This window comes from Falco punctatus (genome assembly GCF_963210335.1).
Source record: "Falco punctatus genome assembly, chromosome: 8".
Lineage (NCBI taxonomy): Eukaryota > Metazoa > Chordata > Aves > Falconiformes > Falconidae > Falco > Falco punctatus.
Window position 1 is genome coordinate 59,556,476 of NC_137588.1, and position 20,386 is coordinate 59,576,861.

At 42.5% G+C, this 20,386-nt stretch overlaps 1 protein-coding gene across 2 annotated transcripts in view; it reads left to right on the forward strand.

Moving 5' to 3' along the window:
* The window catches only part of ADAMTS2 (ADAM metallopeptidase with thrombospondin type 1 motif 2), a 252,659-nt gene that overhangs the window by 213,392 nt on the left and 18,881 nt on the right, over window positions 1-20,386 (forward strand). For both annotated transcript variants that reach the window (XM_080398419.1, XM_080398418.1), the window contains 9 exons: window positions 31-187; window positions 1,059-1,164; window positions 2,819-2,962; window positions 4,846-4,978; window positions 6,434-6,547; window positions 13,458-13,603; window positions 15,014-15,189; window positions 19,220-19,353; window positions 20,142-20,265. In XM_080398419.1, the coding sequence (XP_080254545.1) occupies window positions 31-187; window positions 1,059-1,164; window positions 2,819-2,962; window positions 4,846-4,978; window positions 6,434-6,547; window positions 13,458-13,603; window positions 15,014-15,189; window positions 19,220-19,353; window positions 20,142-20,265 (1,234 nt within the window). The remainder of the gene's footprint in view (window positions 1-30; window positions 188-1,058; window positions 1,165-2,818; window positions 2,963-4,845; window positions 4,979-6,433; window positions 6,548-13,457; window positions 13,604-15,013; window positions 15,190-19,219; window positions 19,354-20,141; window positions 20,266-20,386) is intronic.

A 20,386-nucleotide genomic window follows, 5' to 3' on the forward strand; every position in this document is an offset into this window, starting at 1 on the left:
TGTTGTCTTTTTCTTCCTGCACATGTGCAGTCTATGAGTCTGATAGAGATTGGGAACCCTTCACAAAGCCTGGAGAACGTGTGTCGCTGGGCCTACTTGCAACAGAAACCTGACACTGGGCACGCGGAGTATCACGACCACGCGATCTTCCTCACGCGGCAGGATTTTGGTCCATCTGGCATGCAAGGTGAGATGCAGATCAGGTTTTGTTTTGCATTTGTATTTGTCGCTTAGCAAGGCAAGTCATGCAGAGTTTAATTGTGTATCTTTTGTTGACTTTTCATCAACATTTTCTTTCCCCAGGAGCTCTGCATAGGGCCATTTTCAGTTGTAACTGCTTCACTAATTGTTTTATCCTTTCTTACTGGTGGGATTATTTATTGGATCACTTCCTTGCTGTTGATGAAGCCAAGAAAATGGGATGTGTATGTAAAGAGTCCTGAAAACACCCAAATATTAAAAAATAGGTTTTGTAAATTAAGGAGTCTCTGAAGTTGATGCCGTGTTCCAGCAGGATTGCCAAGAAATATCATTATGAAGAAGGCTGGAACAAGCAGGGCCAAGTGCTGTCCGCTTTTTCCTTTTTTCAGGGCTCTGCCTGATTGGGTTTGTTCACTGGAGAGGATAAATCTGAGAGCTGCCCCGTGCCTTTTGGGCTGGCCAGACCTGCTGTCAGCACAGCGCTGGGGCTTTGCTCGTGCGTTCCCTGAGGGCTGGAGCTGCACCGAGCCCCGTGTGAGCTGTAGCACAGCAGCATGAGGTGTCCTTTTCCCCTGGTGCTTCATGCACTTAAGAGAAGACAATTGTACGATGGTCCTAGAGGTAACAGCAGTTTTCTCGGTGAGACAGGAATATAGTTCTAATTTGTTCAGCAGGCTGTTTTCATCTGTTTCATTGATGAGGGAGCACACTATTAAATGTCCGGGGCAGAGGTCTCTTGAGAGGACCACTTCAACTATATTTGTGTCACGACAGAAGACATCTGTTTGCTCAGAGCTTCTCACCACATTACCTTTCCATACTTGTCCGTTTTCTGGAACGCTTGCTATTTCTCACAGGCTATGCTCCAGTCACTGGAATGTGTCATCCTGTTCGAAGCTGCACTCTCAACCATGAAGATGGTTTTTCATCTGCATTTGTGGTGGCTCATGAAACTGGACATGTGTGAGTAGAACCGTGGATATCTTGTGTCTAATCTGAAAACGTCTTTGGGACTGACAAACACCAATGACGTTGGAAAGATGCAACTTATGTTAAGAAACAATATTCAGGGTTAGCTCTGGCTTTAGGTCTCAGCTCTCTCAAAGTTTTCTTTATGATCTTAAGTAAGCTTTATATTTTGGTATTTTGAAATGGAAAAAAGAGCTAATAAGAAAATATCTTCCAGGGCTGCTGTGAGAGTAGATTGAATGATGTATTGTAGTCTCCTGATGGAAATGTAAAGTACTCATAATGATGAAATATGAACTCATTGAGTCAGTGGAATATATGATTCTTGAAAACAATCCATATTAAATAAGCACATAATCTGTATATGTTACTGCTGGTAAAGGACACAACACTGTATAGAAACAAGGTGCCAAGCACTGAGGTTACAATTCTTCTATCCCTCTCATATAAAAAAATACAATCCTTTTACTCATTGATGTGACTAGAACCAATGACCGGGCAGCAGTTGCCAGCGCTTTGCTTTCTCCTGGAGTGTTGTAGTTTGCCTGTGTGCAGGGAACACCCACTGATTTCCCATTTTCTCTTTGGTAGAACAGCAGTTCCCAAAAGGCTCTTTCCAAACAGTTCTCATCTATTCTGCTTTCCCTAAGAAAGCCTGCAGGCCCTTTTCTCTTTGTTGTATCAGAATTATTAAGGGCTTTAAACAAAAAAGTGCCAAAGTTTATTGAAATCACTGTAAACATATCTTAATTAGACAGGGACATAGAATTGTTACCCAGACGGTATTTGATTCCAGAATTTTTGAATTAGGATTAAAAAGAATACACAGCCTTAAAAGAGATACCACTGAAGAATGTTTGTAATCCCTCAGATCACATTCAGCCCCAATCTGTTAATTTGGTTTAAATTATGGACAGCTATCGCCCACGTAAATCAAGCAGTGCTTGTAAAGAAATGCAATATAAGATCCTAACAAAGGAAAGGAGAAAACATATTCATAATAAAGTAAAAAGAAATTTAAAAATACCTGTAACTTGGGTTAATTTTCTGGAGAGCACCCAACACTTGCCAGGCTGTTTCACATTTAAACAATGCAGGATTGCTACTGGGCAACAACAGCACCTGGTCTGAACTAGCTTTCAGTGTGGTGTCATTTTTTTTCTATGCAAAAGACTTGGCTACAATTGTAAATCGCTTCAAATTCAGCTAAGGTTGATTTTTTAGAAGTTAGATAAGCTCCTGAATAGCTCCAGATTGGAGAATGAATGATTTTCTGTTAATACTCCTGGAGAGTAGACTAGATCCTTAATCCAGAAATGGATCCGTTTAGCCATAGTAATTCGCAAATGCGGATGTGCACAGAAGTCCAAAGAAGGCATTTTTAGTCTGTTTTGAAAGTGGATTAAGCTAATCACGTGAAACTGCTCTCAAGGGTCAATGCTTCTACGTGGGAGCTACTACAGACTAGCTCTTTAGCTTCAGCCTCACCCTGTCTTATTTCTCATGACTTTGCTCGTGTGGACAAGGGTCGTGGGACTTAAGAAGCTTGTTGCGGTCAACTGCTGATGACATTTGGGAGGTACAAGCCCTTGGGCACTCAGGGTACACCTGCGATGTAACTGTGCTGGCTTTCTCCTGTGCGGGGCAGTTTAGGCATGGAGCACGACGGCCAAGGGAACAGATGTGGGGATGAAGTCCGCCTGGGGAGCATCATGGCACCCCTCGTGCAAGCTGCATTTCATCGCTTCCACTGGTCTCGTTGCAGCCAGCAAGAGCTGAATCGGTATCTCCAGTGAGTAGCTGTTAAGCAGCCTCTTTTCTTTGATTAGGAAGCATGTAGGAACAATTCTGCATCTAGCGTTTGTGCTTTATCCTTTTGTTAATTACTGAAATGGGGTTGAATAAAGCAAACGAAGAATCCCACCCACCCTATTGGGAATGAGATGCCTTCCCATCAATTGTAAATTATAATGCAAGTTCTCAATTAGTTTGAGCTCAGTCCATTTTAAATTGTTCTCCTTTCATTTACATCTCTTCATTTTCTGAACACTGATAGTATATATGCTGTCCTCTCAGGGCTTATGAGAAGACACTATTATGAATCTTATTGCTCACTTCCCTCCCTCCCTAATGTAACCTCTAGCTGGAGGAGTGCCTCTGCTACCCAGCAGTCTCACATCTATCTTGCAGATAGCAAATTTGGTTTCAAGGGCCATTTGTTGCTTATGCCGCCTGTCAATGATAAGATGGTGCTGCCTAAAGAGGAAACCCTGGCCTTTAAGTGCTCAGGGCTTTTCTTGACTTCAATAGATATCTAAAGAAAAAGTGTGGTTCTAGAATTAATCCTTCAGTTGTTACTTTTCCCTTAAGTACCCTAAATGCTATTGAATACATCTCCATCCATGCCCCTTGCATTCTCTTTGAACCTGACACTTTGGGTACTAGACCCGTGCTGGAGTTCCCTGACAAACTCTGCTGTTTATGACCGAGTCCCCATATGGAAAAATACGGGGAAACTACTAAGATACCTAGCAAAACCTGAAAATGAGTAGGAAAAAATGCAGCCAAATACATGAAGTAAACATGAGTCAGTCTTTTTTGTCAGTATTTTTATTATCTTAGATATCTTAGGCAGGGCAATAAGGAATAAAAACATTGTGAGGGAAACATGATTGTTTCAATTAGCAAGATCCTTCAGACCTTTAGCCATTAAATAAAAATCATCTGGTGTAGAGGGCTGCTTTACATTCTTTTAAATACAGCTATTTTAAAATATCTTATAACAAAGCAGAATAATGGTTTGCTTTGAAGCAGATCTAACCAAAATTCTGCTTTCAGCTATTGGTATCTTCAAGGCAACCTAAATGGTTGCAAGAATAGACTGGTGTATGGTGTCCTCATGTCTTTTAAATAACTCAGAGACATTTTGGAGATACTGTCAACCATGTTGGTCTTGTGAATTAACCACTGATTACTCTGTGTTAACCATTCAGTGCTATTAACATCAACCCTCTGTCCTCCACGTGACTCAGGTGTGATTCCAGTATGTTATGTCCTCACTACTTAGAAGAAGGAGAGGAGAAACTCCCATACTCATCGCAGGAAGGAAACTTTGTACAAAGTATGGATGGAGCTGAGAGTTGTCAGGAGAAACACAGAGAGGGAACAAACTTGAGCATTTAAAGCAGGCAGGAAAGTACATGTTTGTAAATGCGCTGCTGTTTCTCAGTAAGGACACAGGAAAACTGCAAGCTTAGTGGTAATCTCAGATGGTTGCCCTGGCCTCTGCTTCTGAAACTTCACTTGAAAGACAGTTGCAGGCAGCAAGAAATTTCACAAATGGAAAATTAATTAAACTTTCTTTTCTGCTTGATCTCATGTGGATTCTTCCTTTGATTCCTTTCACATAAGGACCCTGGAGACTGACAGGAATTTACCTGCAAGCTAAATGGAAATTACAATGGAAGGGCTTCAGAAAAAAAATATAGAATCCATTAAAGTTGGATACGACATGATAAAGTTAATTTGAGCTTAATTGCAATATTAGCTGCTCTTCACGACCAGCATCTGAGAAATCGTAGGTTCTGTTTTGTTTGGAACAAAAAGGCAATGAAACCACAAACACTGTGCAAGTCTCATAGCCCCATCTGTTACTGTAATTTTTGCCTGTTGCAGTTCCTATGATTGTCTGCGTGATGATCCCTTCGAACACGACTGGCCTTCCCTTCCACAGCTGCCAGGAATTCACTACTCCATGAATGAGCAGTGCCGTTTTGATTTTGGTTTGGGCTACATGATGTGCACAGCTGTGAGTACTTAAGTTTGGCTTCTGCTCTTTCTCATCCAGGAGTGTTGTAAGTGTCTCTGAAATGTCCTTAATAAGGACAGTGTAGTGAAGCCCACAAGGAAAGATGTGCCCACTTAGCTGTAAGCAAGGAACAACAACTGAAGTATCTCTGTCTTTTTTCTTTAAACTGGAGTTACAGAAATAATTCTGTAGTTTCATAAATAGTTGTAGACTTCAAGCAAACAAACTTGCTGCATTATTGAGCCTCCTCTTGCTGGCAGATAGTTATTCTGCTACAAAACTCCCAGCCAGATGTGAAAGAGGTGGATTTGGTGGCACATCTTGTTGTGCTAACAAAGGGCAGTATGCTTTTATGATCCAATTTTATGGAAAGTGTGATGCATTTTGATGCCTAGCATGAGAAAATAAGTGTGGCAGCAAGCAGAGCAGCTCGCAAGGACTTTTGATGACATTGTGGACTTTCTTGTACCAGGAAAACAAGAGACAAAATCTAAATGTGAAGCAAGGCAAGATTAGCCAATTCTCAGTGGATTGGCCTCCGAAAGCAGAGTCTTCTGCAGCAGGGCTGTGCCTCCCTCCTCCAGCTCCTCAAGTAGGACAAAATATTAAATGGAAAGAGGTGTTTTCAGCTGGTGTGGCAGCTGCTAACACATAACACTTCTGCTTTCATTCCCATCTGCAGGAATATGTATGCCAAGTGGTGTCTCTGGATAATGCATGAGAACCTTTAAAGTATCAGCTGTGGTATTGTGTCTTGACACAATTCCCACTGATGCTGCCTTGAAAGAATGTCCCAGCCAAGGAGGGTCTTTTCTTACAGCCATTCTCCAGAGCCTGGGGACAGAGACTTTCTGTTCTTCTTTGTTCAGAATACCCAAAAGCATGTCCAGACATCATGTTTTAGTGTATTGTGTGGTGGGTGGTTCTCATCTTCTCCTATACAAGCTCTTCTGTTGTAGGTAAAATGCCAATTTATTCATTGAATCAGGACCCCCAACTCAAATTTCCATCCTCCTAAAGAGGTGATTGCAACAGCTGAGCTACATACAGTCTGAGCAGCTCGTTTCCTTCTCCCATGATTTTTTTGTTTTGTTTGCCAAATGAAGCAACAGGATTTGGAGAAGCTGTGAGAAAAGGCAGTGTGTGTCTAACTGTCTGGTGGAACTGATTTCCCCAATGCCCAGTCTGCCTTTGGTCACTAGTGTAAAACCATTTTTGCCCAACTTTGTTCCATCGAATGCAGGTGGCATCTCACTTCAGAGTCACTGATGATTCTGTATGAAAGCTCAGATATGCTCAATCCACAGACGCCAGAGTGTTTCTCAGGAATCAGTGATGACAGCTGGCATTTTACAACTAGGAAAGGGAAACCCCCACCATGCTGCAGCTTCTATTGCAGTTTCCAGAGGGAGCGCTCTCAATGCGATGTCCATTCTGATTTTTCTTGTGTTTCAGTTCCGTACGTTTGATCCCTGCAAACAGCTGTGGTGTAGCCACCCCGAGAACCCCTACTTCTGCAAAACAAAGAAAGGGCCTCCGCTGGACGGGACCATGTGTGCACCAGGAAAGGTGAGTGTGGGTGCTGTGTGTACCTGCACGCTCACGTGTGTTCACACGTGTTTCTGTGCAGCTGGGGATGTTCCCCTTAAAATCAAGGGGAACAAGCGAAGAACCTATCCTGAGGACCTGAAGTCTGCTGAGGTGTGGGGCAAACTCGTGCATGCAAGTAATGCTGTTGAGCAGCGTGATGGGAGGAGGCATGGGCCAGGGCTGGCGTGTCCTGCATGGCAGCTGTGTGACCATCAAACCCTGTCCTCAGGCAGGTCATGGAAGTAGCTGCAGATTGCCCTGTGCTTCTTCACAAGTCTTTGTGGCAGAACCAAAAATTGGGAAATGTCCACTCACCTGTGACTTTTGTGAGGTTGGGGAAGGGGGGGTTGTGTTTGTGTCGGTGATGCTGTAGTGAAGCTGACTGGCCTCCTGGGTGCGGGAGGTGCAGAGAGCAGTGTGGTCCCAGAGGTGACAGCCAAGCTAAGGCTGCTGTGGCTGCCCTGAGGGAAAGGATGGATGTGGGATGGAGAGCCAACATGCCAGCGCAGCAGGACTGTGAGGAGAGAAGGGCAGATTTGTGGAGGTGGATTTGCTGGCTTGATGAGAGTCAAGGGAAGCCTGAGGAACTGTGGAGGGAAGGTGTGAGGTGGCAATGGTTCAGACAGCTCCGACCCCTCAGCCACCATGCTGGACCTGCTCCACGTCTCAGTTATCCTTCTGTGGATGTCACACTGTGCTCATAGTGGATCTGAACTCCAAGTCCTTTGAAGTCTGCTGAAAAAGTCTGGCTTCCCTGGGCTTTGGATGCAGTGACTGAGGGGGAGAGGAAGATGTCGCTACTTGGAAAGATCTTTTGTAAAACCCAGTGGATGACATCATTTATGCGATAAATGAACCGTATTAGCAGCTGCTGTTATGTTTTGAAATGTCTTTTTTATGAAAACATAATGTAATGCTAAATCTAATTCCCTAGCAAGTCATGCTCTATATAAACAACTCCCTTCTGGTTTTCCCTTCTTTAGATTATTGCTGTTGTAGCAGCTTTACTTCTTGTTTTTTTTAAAAAATAATTAAATTAGAATCCAGCGTCTTAGAGATTTTGTTTGGATTTGCTGTTCTATATCTCGATTTTTGCCTTAAAAATATTTGTGAAACCTCCAGAGGAATACCTTTATATTCCATTTTGTTGCATCACCCTCTTCCTCAAGCCATTCATTCATATTAGTATTTGAACAGAAATGAGAAGAAACAAAGAACTTGTAAGCATACAGTTAAGGATCTGTCAGTGCTTCCATTATAAACAGTTTGTCAGGATGTTATGCAACTCAGCTGTAAAAATTTTCTCTGGACTGGAACTTGGGATCCAAGGCTTCAGCAAACTGTGCAGACAGCCAGGCTTTTTAGTTCAGTGGAGATGCAAGACAGTATGTGCACATTCTGAAGTTTCAGTGGATGATAGGACTATGACTGTTTTATTCCCAGAGGAGCTGTCCCAGTTTTTGATAAATAAACTTACTGTAACCTTCCAGGAGAACCTGAGAAAATGATAGAAAATGAAAACTATTTTGTTAGATAAGGCTCAGCAGTCTGAGCTAAACATTTCCTTTCAAATAGCACGAGTTATGAAGGTTATACAGCTGACTTTGTATGTCTGAGCTCAGCATTTGACCAGCGTGTTTATTAGTTGTTGGTATTTTTAATACAGGCACATCAGATCAGTGTTTTTCCATCTGTTCCTTTCCTTTTCATCCCTGCCTTTGATCTGGCCTTCCTCTGTTCGCTCCCTTCATCGATTTGGACAATACCAGAGGCTCTTACCTGAAAGGATGGGGACTGTAAAATGCCCAAAGCTGGGATCGGTTGCAGTGTGGCAGCCTCTTTAAGATACATCTCCCATGATACCTCATCAGCACATGAAGAAGAGGAAAATAACTTCAAACTTAATCCACTATTTTCTTTGGAATAATGCCAGAAAAGAAAAGAACAGAAACATAAGCAATCGAAGATGCCGATTCAAAAAGATCCATTTGTTTCTCTCTTTAGAGACTTGCAGTTTTCATGATTTCATACCACTAATTCCCAGGGCCTATTTTAAGCTCAAACCAATCACAACACTGCTGATGTGTCACAGAAACATCCTGGCGTGGCAGCAGCTGAGGGGACCGTGTGCCAGAAATGAAAGCGATGTTCGGGAGGCCGACACGGCGTATGGTGCATAGACGTTCTCACCTAAGCCTGGTGTTGGGATAGCTGGTAAAGGGTCCCCTCACTCTCCCAAACTGAGCAGATGCTGCTGAGGAGAATCTAGCCCAGCTGCCTCCTCCCTCGCTGTCATCAAGGGGCAAGGACACCTATGGGAGACACAAGACCCGTGGCACAGCAGGCACGCTGCCACGGGCCGTGTCTCTGCACGCTCAGGCTGCACCTCGGACCGAGGCTCTGACCCTTAGAACGGGAAGGAAGATCAGACTTTCTAATGCTGTCTGTATGTGTGTATGTATACACATGTATAGATGTATATTTAAGTAAATATATGTAAATGTATGTAAGCTTTTCTGTGCCTGTGGTTATTTGAAACAAGTTTCCAGAAGAGTGAGGTTCTGCCGTTTCAAAAACTTTTTAATAAGTCTCCTTGTGCAAATGGAGCCATTGAACAACCATTATGTTAGTTGGCAGCAAACTGATCATTTGCTGAGTTTAGGGATAGAAAAATAAAATATTCTCTTGGAGCTTCCCAGCTAGAGAAGAAAACTGTTATTTTGATAGAAACCTAAAGGAAAGAGAATATTTTGTATTGCTCCCAGCCTGAATATTTTAAAGCTAGATTGAGTTTTCAGGAGCAAGCAGGAAGATCCTGTCAATTTTTTGATGCTTCAATGATGCAGCAACTTGCAATTACTTTTGTGACTGAATGGTCACGTTAACTTCCATGAAATAACTCCGGTGTGTGAAGTTAAGCACATGGAGGGTTGGAGTCTTGATGTGAAGTCAAAGACACTCCGTAAATTGCTATAGTGAACCATGCAGATGAGGCAGAACTGTGCAAAGCTTAACTCTGCGTAGCATTCTGTGGATTAAGAGAAAACATATGCTTTCAGCTGATAATTTATTTACTTGTATACAGTTCTGTCAGCTCCACTGTTAGGCTCCAGCTTCTGAAGCCCAGGCAGCCTTCAGAAACGTATCACTAGTTTTTGTTGTCCCATTTTTTTAAACTATTACTCTTCTGGGGAGACATTTATACCGGCTGAAGTAGCTAACTGCTCTCCACAGGATAGAAATAAAGCACGAAGCCATTCAGGCAAGATCTCGTGCTCGAGTCCATCTGCTTGCTGCAGTGACTAGCACAAAGGTTTGCACCACCTGAGTCTCCTTTGATTTTTTTCTTGGAGAGAGGCATGAGCCTGGTACCTGCCCCTGCCAACCAAGCTGATGTTGCTCTTGGATTTGGTTTATGTGCCAAGGATCCAGCACAAACCTGGCAGGTCTGCTCTTTGCTTGCACCATGCTAATGAGATGATCTGAGTCAAACTTGGAATGATTTTTTAGTCTGTCAGGAAAGGAAGGGAATGATCAAATATTGAAATAAATAGATATTATTGAGAAGAAAAATGGACCAAGAAGAAAGGTTTCTGAAAACAGTAAAGTGTACTCAAAGCAATCCAGATAATTTCCCACTGAGAAAGCTGACCTCAGCTTCTCTCAGAGACAGATGGGTAAGTGTATGCTGTGTTAGTCACCACAGAAACAGTGAGAATACTTGATTCTCCACTGAAGAAACTTTTACTGGCTCAGGGTAGACTTCAGAGTTGGAGCTTTCAGTTTATCTCTTGCAACTAATTATTCTTAAACAGATGGAGTGGAGCAGGCCAGCCTGCAAGTGATGGGAAATACAAATAAATAAGTAACCTTCTCCCGACAGGATCTCTGGAGAGCGGGGAGAGCTGAGGGCCACCAGCCGTGATGCAGTACAAGGGGTTACCTGGTAGATAACTGGGGTGCCAAGTGAGGAGATAGGGGAGTTGCCAGTTGCTGCCCGATATAAAATAGGTAGAGATACCCATGGAAGATCTGCAAGTCTTTTCTTGAAAAATTAACTTGCAGATGCGTTAAGCCCACAGGAACACTAGCTGTTTTTTTGGCATGCAGAGCAGTTGTTTCAAAGAACTGCTGAAAACAGCAGTGGAATGTTTTACTGCAAGAGATTTAAGTTTCCTCTCCTGGAAATTGCACTTGTTTTGGACTGTCCTGTTTGCCAGAAAAATAGGCGAGACTGCAAGAAGTCATCTTGTCTTCCACTAAGAAAACAATTTGCATTTACCCACGGGTGTTTTTTTCTTATTTAAAAAAAAATAATTGTTTTAATATGCTTCTCTCTTTAAATGAACCCCCTTGTTTATGAAGGCAATAGTGGTTGGAACTGGCTCTTTTCCACCTCATTATGTAGTTAATGTAGTAGCAATAGGAAGGGCTGGCTCTGGCTTCCTTTATTACACCGGAGAGTGCTCCATCTCTGGTTTTACCTTCTCACACATTTTCTTGCATGGGTCTGCACAGAGTAGGACTTCGTTGTGAATCATTTTGTTTTATGTAGGCTCCTTTCTTTTAATCCACAAACAAAAAGGCAGAGCTGGGGATGACTCATTTTACACAAATGCTTGTCTCCTAATAGCTCTGCCTCAGCTTCCCGACAATCGGTGTATGACCAGCTCCTCCAGTAAGTCAGTGCTGCTCTTTCCCTTACGCAGAGAAGTCAATAACACTTTTCCATGTTTGCCTTCCAGTCCAGTGACCAGTCATAGTATCAAATAGGTGGTTTGTTACTGGTTGTTGCAAACCCAAATCCCCCTGTTACTGCCTAAAACAGGGAAAAGAGACTGGAAAACACAACATCACATGTCCCTCCCTCTCCTCTGCGGAGTCCAAGCACTGGATCCTGGATCATTGCATAATGAACATATGCTACGTGGCTCTTGAAACAGATTCAGAGATTGCTGTGGAACTTACACCTGAGGGATGCAGAACCCTGATAAAAGGATGTATAAGCAAGCACAGATCAGGAGCTGTCATATCTCATCTGCTTCCAAGGCCAGCTGAAACTTGTATTGACAAGCTGATGTGTTGCCAGCTTCCCCTGCATCTCTGAATGGTCCCATTGCTACACAGAGCCCGATGACTCAAACTGTTCATTCAAACAAACCTCTCTAAAGCCATAAGTAAACAGTCCCTGAAGGGTACAGTGCTGAGCTTCAAAACCAGAGAAAGTAAAGGACATATTAGCATTTTGCATTTCTCTCATGCTTTGCTGAATTATCTCTGGTTCTGTCAAACGCTAAGAAAAATCTGCTTGTTACAGCTCCAGAGCAGGATTGGTATAACTGGCTTTGTGCTAACTCATCTATTTCGTAGGTTTTGACTTCGAATATTTGAAGTCATGAGAAAGAATAAATAGCTGAAGCTTAATTTCTACTCTTTTCTACTCCTTGTCCAACCAAATCAGCACCAAAATAAATTACATGAATAAAGAGCCAGTCATTGAGCAGATTAGCAAATCAGTAAGCTGTGTCTTGTCACCATTTTACTAATGATGCTCTCTTTAAATTCAGCATTATTAATGATTATCCATCACTTTTAAATTTGTCTTCCAGATCACTAATCGCTCTATGCTTAAGAACGCTCTCCTGTTATATATCTTCTGATTTTGTTTTTGCTGGCAGCATGCATTTAGCCATATGCTTGGCTTGTGCTGCCTGCCAAATTCCTGCGTTCCAGGGCTTGTTAAGCTGTGTAAAATGTTGTTGTTGACTTGAATGTTAAGGAAAGTAAGTGACTGATTGCACTTGTTGTTATAGCCATCTGTGTGCCTGAGCCAGAGCTCTTATCCCGACAGTAACCGTTAACGCAGACAAACTGCAACAGTCTAATGCAAAGGCATTTCTTGGGCTGGAAGTATTTTCCAGCATCCACACTTCATCAGTAGACTTTTATGAAAGGAGAAATAGTATGAGAAAGGGCCAGAATCTGTGATCCTTGAGAAGAATTCATCCTGACTTCAGCTAAGAAAGAATGCCTTGATTAGGGACTGAAGAATCCGGTGGAAAGGCATTGGCAGGTTTCTTTAACGAGAGGAGACAGTAGGGAGTGTCAGTACTGAAGCTATGAAGGCTCTTACAGAAATGTGTAAATACCTTATAGGTCTGGGGAATGTAGGAAATTATGTTTCAATCTCTGAAGAATGACTGTATTAAAAATCAGGTAAAAGAAAAGAGAAAGCCTTGTGTAGGGCGTGATTAATTGCGCAGAAATGGAACTGTCCAGGGCTGCTCTCTAATGAACACTTCCTCATATTTTGGTCAGGTTTACTATGAGATCTCCAGGGAAACTGAAAGAGTTCTTTATTTAACAGCGCTAACGTCTAAAATGTGGGCTGCCTTTAATTTCACGCCACTTCGTTGATCACATTTATTGCAGGAGTGCGTATGCTGAGTTCGGAGCTGCTGGGGAGGACAGTGCTGCAGCAGGAGCACTCACAGGGATGCCTGAAGTGGCTGCATGTGATGGCAAAGGCAGAATTGCACCTTTAGCCTCCATGATTCTGCCATTGCCCTTAAATTAATCTGTATTTGTTGTGTTGAAATCACCGCTGCTGACACGTGATGAAGGAACGTTAATGCTGAGAGCAGTTTAACAAGTTTGGTAGGCTTGCATTCTGCAAGTGTATATGTGCATACCTAACATGCATAAGTTTATAAAATCTGAGTGAGCTTGGGATCATGGGCACGATCTAACAATGAGTCTCACTACTTTCTGCTGGAGAGGCAAAAAGATATCCAGAATTTGTGCCTAAAATGAAATCTGTTGTACCACAGCTTCTCATATGATGTAATTTAATCATCTAATCATTTTGACATCTAATTTTCTCTTTTAGCATTGCTTTAAAGGTCACTGCATCTGGCTAACACCGGACATCCTGAAGCAGGATGGACACTGGGGGGCATGGAGTAAGTTTGGCTCTTGTTCTCGCACCTGTGGCACTGGGGTGAAGTACAGGACACGGCAGTGTGACAACCCGCAGTAAGTCAACATACACCCATATGTTTTTCTGATGTGGAGCAAATGAATGGTGAGAATCCTTGCTAAATTACTAGTGCAATAATGCAGTAATGGATGTTGAGCGGTGCTTGTTAAATCTGACCTATAGCATATGTTGTCAGAAATTCTACTTTTGGCCCTTCACAAGTCATGAATCATCTTTATTTCTCAGTTTATCCATCCATTAAGCTGGTTATGCAGTTACAAGGATCTTGAAAGTGCTATTACACTACTGCATAAAGCATAAGTAAAAGTTTAGAGCCCTATATATGTCTTGTTTTATTATGTGCATATGAAATAATGGCAATGATTTGCTGGATATTTTTTTTTTTTAAAGCATATAGCTTTATAGAATATTTGTTGAATCCACCTTTCAGGATATTTCAACAAGAAGGTCTTAAAATATTTTCGAACTCTTTTCCTTCCAAGTTGGAACAAAGCTCCAGAGATCAGAACCTTCCCCAAAGTTAATTTTAGTAATATTGAATTGTTTTGCTTCAGTAACTAGATAATGTAGAATGACTTAATTTCAATAGCATTGCAAGTATAATGTATTTAATATAGATTGGTACGTACAAACGATATGAAATGTGTAAGTATTGCTGTCTTATTGTGATATCATCAAATGTCAAGATCCTAACAGAACAGGAACAATTGTCAGAATTAAATTACTTTACCAGACAGAATATTGTTAACTTTCTCAGTTTGTGCTGATAAAATGATTTAATTTCTAGTGTTAAAAATTATAGAATCAGTGGTTAAAAAAACAAAAAACCACCAAGTTTTATGAAGCAGCATTTTCTAATGGAACTTGTTCTGTTAACAAAAAGTTTACCAGTTCTTGTTTTAGCCTGTGTTACATTGGCAACATGAAAGTGACCTTTTTAACTGTGGGCAAAGTTTTAGTTGTAAAATCTATTTTCATGTAGGAAAAGCCTAATGTACTACTGAAAATGTTTTCTGTGTTTCCTGGAAGAGGGTGCAGACCCAGCTATAACTCCTGAGCTCAGTGTTGCCGGATCCGACAGCGATCTGAGGCATGTCTGCACTGAGCTGGGCTGCTTCTGGGTTTGCTGCTGGCTTAGGGGGGAATGTGAATGGGTCTTTTCAGCTGGCTGTGCTTTCCTTTCCTGGTCTGCACCGAGAAAATGGCTTTTCTTGCCTTTATCAAGTGGTTTGAGGCTCTACTTGCAGAAATTGCTTTTGAAGAGATAAATAGTGACGGCAGGTTTTTAAAAGTAATACAGATTTTCCGTATCAGAAATACGTGACTGGCTTCATCAAGTGCCTAGTGACATGACTGGGAATTAAATTGCTCCTCAGAGGATTTGATAGACGCTTGATTCATGCATTAATGGCAAAACTAACCATGAGTGTCTCTCCCCTCCACAGTCCTGCCAACGGAGGCCGCACGTGCGTGGGGCCGAGCTACGAGTTCCAGCTGTGCAACACTCAGGACTGCCCCAAGGACTTTGAAGATTTCAGAGAGGAGCAGTGCCGGCAGTGGGATCCTTATTTTGAGTACCAGAACATGAAACACCACTGGCTCCCCTATGAACATGTTGATGGTGAGCGGTCCCTTTTTCCTGTGAAAAGTAAAAGCAGTTGCAAACACGAATAAAAATGATATAAGGAGGGGTAAAACTTCTAGGAAAATCATACCTCACAGATCTGTTATGAGTTGTTTGGAGGGATCAGTGAGTATCAGTGTATGAGTGATCCAATTCATATAATGTACTTGGATTTTCAAAAAGCTTTGGACCCTGTTCCCCTGTAACTGCTCTTAAATTATCATGAGATAAGAGGGAATGGGCTTGCATAGGGGTGGGTGTTCCACAAGGATGGGTGCTGGGAGCATGGATGCTGCTGAGCATGCATGGCAGTGAGCAGGGAAAGGGAGCGAATGAGGTAACAAAATCTGCTTGGGATACAAAATTACTCCAACTAATTAAAATAAGAAGGCCCACTGTGATTGCTGCAGAAGGACCTTGTGACACGAAGTGACTGTATGTGGCAAATGAAGTTTGGTGTTGAAAAATGCCAGTAATGGATATGGGGATAAAAAATGGTAAGTGTGTACATGTGGACGGGTCTGTACACAAGGCAGGCTCTGCAGGGAGAGGTGTGGCAGCTGGGGATAGCTTTAGGAAAACATCAATTTGGTGACTGTCAAGAGCGGAATGGAAAATACCGATCTGCCTCTGTGTACCTGCACGGTGTGCCTGCGTTTTAAATACTCTAGCAATGCAGCTTTCAGATTGTGTCCATCTCACTGCTGCCCCGTGGCTAATAAACCCGTGGTTGAAAAGCCCAAACAAAGCAAACACAAGCAATGGCTTCTGAATGAGGAGAGTTTAGATAACCTTGGATTTTCACTCTCCAAAAGCGATGATTTACATTAAAAAGATAGAGTTACAGAATTGTGACTGGCATGGAGAGACTGAACATAGAATGATTATTCAGTTTCTCATAACACAAGCCTCAGAACATCAAACAAAATTATCAGGTGGCAGATCTAAAACAAATAAGAGGAAGTACTTTTCCACACATAGATAATTAAACTGGAATTCATTGCTGCAGGAAATTGCAGAGGCCAGAATGTTTTAAAGATTATTTAGAGAGGTTCTTGAAAGTCCCGTAATCCAGTAAAAGCTATTAAACCCAAGTTCCAGCCATGACTTAGGAAGTCCCCAAGCTGCAGTTTATGAGGAACTTGGAGAATATTCTGAGAAAAGTATCGGGTTTGTTCTTACGTCTTCCTGCAAACACTGCTGGTGCTGTCGGAGGCAGGTGTTGGGTTGGATGGGTGCTGAATCTGAACCAGCATGATCAGTCTGATGTTCTGGCATCTCAGCAGAGGTCACCTCTTAGAATACAAATGTTCCTTTTCCCATTAATGCCTCTGCTTAACTGTCAGCTGGCTGACTGGGGCCACGACGGCTGTTGCCGTGCTATTGCCAAGTTGTATTGAAAACATGCTGAGAAGAGGTCTGACCAAACAAAAAGGCGGAAGGCAATGATTCTCGACTTGTTTGACAAGTGGTGAGGGCTGCTCGCTAGCTTTAGACCTGGTCACTTCATTTGAACGATGTATCCTTCAGGGCAGGGTTGGCCTGGCGAGGGGCCAGTACTGGGCACCTGGGCTGTCCTCAGCTGGACACCCATCTCTGGGAGGGAGAGGGTCACTTTGGGTGAACCACTCCGCATTCCGGTGAAAGGATGCTCTGCCAGGAGTTAACAGCAAATCCCTTGTAATTAATTTGCCTGACTTTCTTCCCAAACAGTTTGCGTGGTTCCCTCATTCTTTTCATGCCATCTTGTGCAGTCTGGGATTTTCAGATGTGCAGATGCAGCCTCACAGCTTAATTTCATGAAATAGCTTTGCTGGCAGAGGGAGAGGGGACGAACGCTGCGGCCCGCAGGACCTTTGCTTCTGCTTTAGCCTTTGGAGCAGTCTGCTGCAAAAACCACTGAAACTAATCAGATGTTTTTCTATTAAATTCAATGGCTTCTGGGTGAGAAACCAGCTCACTGATGTCTGAGCACTGCTCACTGGGCACTGCTGGTTTCCCATATAACTATGGTATGACTGCAGCCACCTTTAGAATTACATTTACCTGTGCAAGGTTATTAGAGGGAACAGCTTTTGTGTGAGAACAAGGCTGGAGGGTGGCTTATGCTTGAACTCTAATGTATTTTAGAATCCCTTTTGTAAAAATAAGGCATATCAGTGACATACTTTGTGAAGATAATACAGTTGTGGCTCAAAAGTGACATTAAATCCATATACTTCACACGCAGCTCAGCTGGACGTGTCTGACACATTGTGCATGTGATGGGGACAGAGAGGAGCATCTCACCCTGTGGCCAGAGAAAAGCCACCAAGCTGGGGTACACCCCAGTGTGTGCTTGAGCGCCCTCGTGCCACCTCGTGCCATGGCCTGTCTCTTGCTCCAGGCCCCCTGAGCATCCCATTTCGCAGCCTCTGCTTGGCTCACATCCCCCTGTGCCATGCATCTGCCAGGACACTGTAGAGTCATTGGCTGTTAGCTCCCAGCCTCAGCTAAATGAGAAGGAAACACATGGGGAGCAGGGAACAGACAGGCACATGGTCACGTCCATGCTCCTGCACCTCTACCATGCCCAACACCAGTGAATAGAAAGAAAATAATTCTTTGCAATTAACAGGGTCCAATTTAACGGCACTTGCACATTTACTGTTCCCATGGACCAATGGGAAAAGAACCCTCTCTAAAATAAAGCCCTTGTACAGAGATGTTGGCACCCAGTCAGACCTTCTGGTATTTTCATTTCATCGCGTGCAGTGAATGTATGGTATGTGTGGGGTGGGTGTGGGTACATACCCAGGGGGTGTGTGCGTACACGACTATGTCTTGTGCATGGCTAAATATTTCTAATGTATGCAAACACATCAGGTCTGCAATTATTGTGATCTTAATAGTCCCCTGTTAAGAATCTGCACTAAAAACGTACCTGTTTTAATAGTCTAGACCCTACGTTTTTAGCCTGACATCTCTGTGCTGTTCAGGAGCAGTAACAAAGGTCTCTGATGTACCAATACCCGGTGGCCATGAGGACACCAACAGCAATAACAAGGACTTTATTAAAAGAGGGCAGAGGCCATGGAACTGCACAGCGGAAGAACGCAAAGGGCCTGTGAAGATTTATTTTAATTGAACTGCTATAGCAGAAAGGTCGTTATTGTTTTAAAGGGTGGGAAAAGTGTCCCAACTTTTAATCACATTAAAATAGCAGAATCTTTATTTGTTTCATCTAACAGAAAGGCCATCTACTCTTCACTGCCAAGGAAAGCATAGTGAATCCCATTACGGGGCTGGGGACAGCCAGAGAGATGGGTAAAATGAAATACACTGGCAGAATACAACTTTATTCAGCCACTGACTAGTCATTTCAGCTTTATTTTTTGTTCTTAGGTCTTTGGAACAGATTAGGAGAAAGAGGTATACTTGTCTGGCTGTTTGTGCATGTGTTAGCAATATTTTTTTTTTCCAAATCTCTTTGACATCTTACCTTGTTTAATGTTTTTAACTAACAAGCACAACAATGAGGGAGAATTAACTTTGTGTTTAGGAGGAAACGATATGGCCCAGCTGCCTCTGAAGACATTTTGGATGCCAGATTCACTCGGTGCTGAGCAGCTGCTTTGAATGGCAAAATGACTTTTGCTTTTCTCAGATTTAAGTGCAGTGCAGGAGAAACTGATGCAGGCACCTGCATCTCTCGCAGGTAGTCACGTAGCATGCAGAAACCTCTGCCAGATTGCATCATCTGATACAGGATTAAATAGAGGCCCCCCCAGCAAAGTAAATGATCTGTTATTTTTAAGACTGTCTCCTAATGATGACATATGGATGCTTTATGATTCAGTAGTTTCCCAGTGATCACATAGCCTTTGAAAGGGGATAAGCATCGATCATTTATGTGGGTACCGTATTGCGTTCTGTGATGTATGCAAGGAAGAAGAGAGAGCCAGCGCTATTGAAAATGCTGTTCACAAAGTCAGTAACTAAACTGTCAGAGCTGAACACATACAATTTGGGTAATTTCATTTTTCAGCGAAGGAAAGGTGCCACCTGTATTGTGAATCAAAGGAAACAGGGGACGTGGTGTATATGAAAAGGATGGTACACGATGGGACCCGCTGCTCCTACAAAGACGCTTACAGCATCTGTGTGCGGGGAGACTGCTTGGTAAGCTTCTGATGGCTTGTTTCAGAGCTTAGTATTGTGAAAACAATTTAAATGGTACCTTGAGTGTTTCCAAGAATGACTAAGTATAATAACACTTTGGGCAATAAGGAGATTTCATTAGGATTATTGTCACAATATTATGTGTGATATTCACAGTTGCCATCACATTGCATGTGACTCAATTCCAACAGTGCCTACCTACACAAGTAATATTTAATGCAGTATTTTAAGATGAACTATTACGATTAGCTTTCAATGAAAGCTTTTCCTGCTGAGGTTTAGTCGGGGTGGAATGTACGGTGAACTAGGAACATGCAGCAGCTTTCAACGAAAGTGGTGTTAAGGTATGGCTGATGTGCATTCTCTCAGTATTTGATCAAGCTATTTTTGAAAAATCAATGGCAGTTTCTCTAAGTTGGGATCTGCCGCAGGTCGTCTTTCAATGGAATTAGCACTGGTGGAGGTGCTTATCCTCATATAGATGCCTGGATTCTCCTGGAATTTCAGCATCTGCTTTAAGATAAACTGAGGCTTAAGAGCTTTTCCTTAACCGTGCTGCTTTCCTTCAGTAAGAGGACCACTGATAAGCATAATATATAATCACCTGATTGACAGCTATTATAGGAATGGGAAGTATTATAAACCCTTTAGATGTTTATCTTCCAGGAAAATACTACAATTTGTACTTTGCTGAAGCGGAAGTCTGGGTTTTGATATCTGAAGTGAAGGCTCATTTGAGTGAAAGTATGGATAAATGAGAATGATTTTTTTTTCTCTTTTGTGCACAGAAAGTTGGGTGTGACAGGGTCATAGGGTCCACGAAGCAGGAAGATAAGTGTGGTGTTTGTGGAGGAGATAATTCCCACTGCAAAGTGGTGAAAGGAACATTTTCAAGGGTGCCAAAGAAACAAGGTTGGTGCATTCAGTGTGTTTTGTCCCAGGGCATTCAAGGTATTTTTGTTTGATCTCTTGTTTGATGGAAAGTATCAGAGCAATCACAAATCATTTACAGCATCACTAATTCCAATAAACT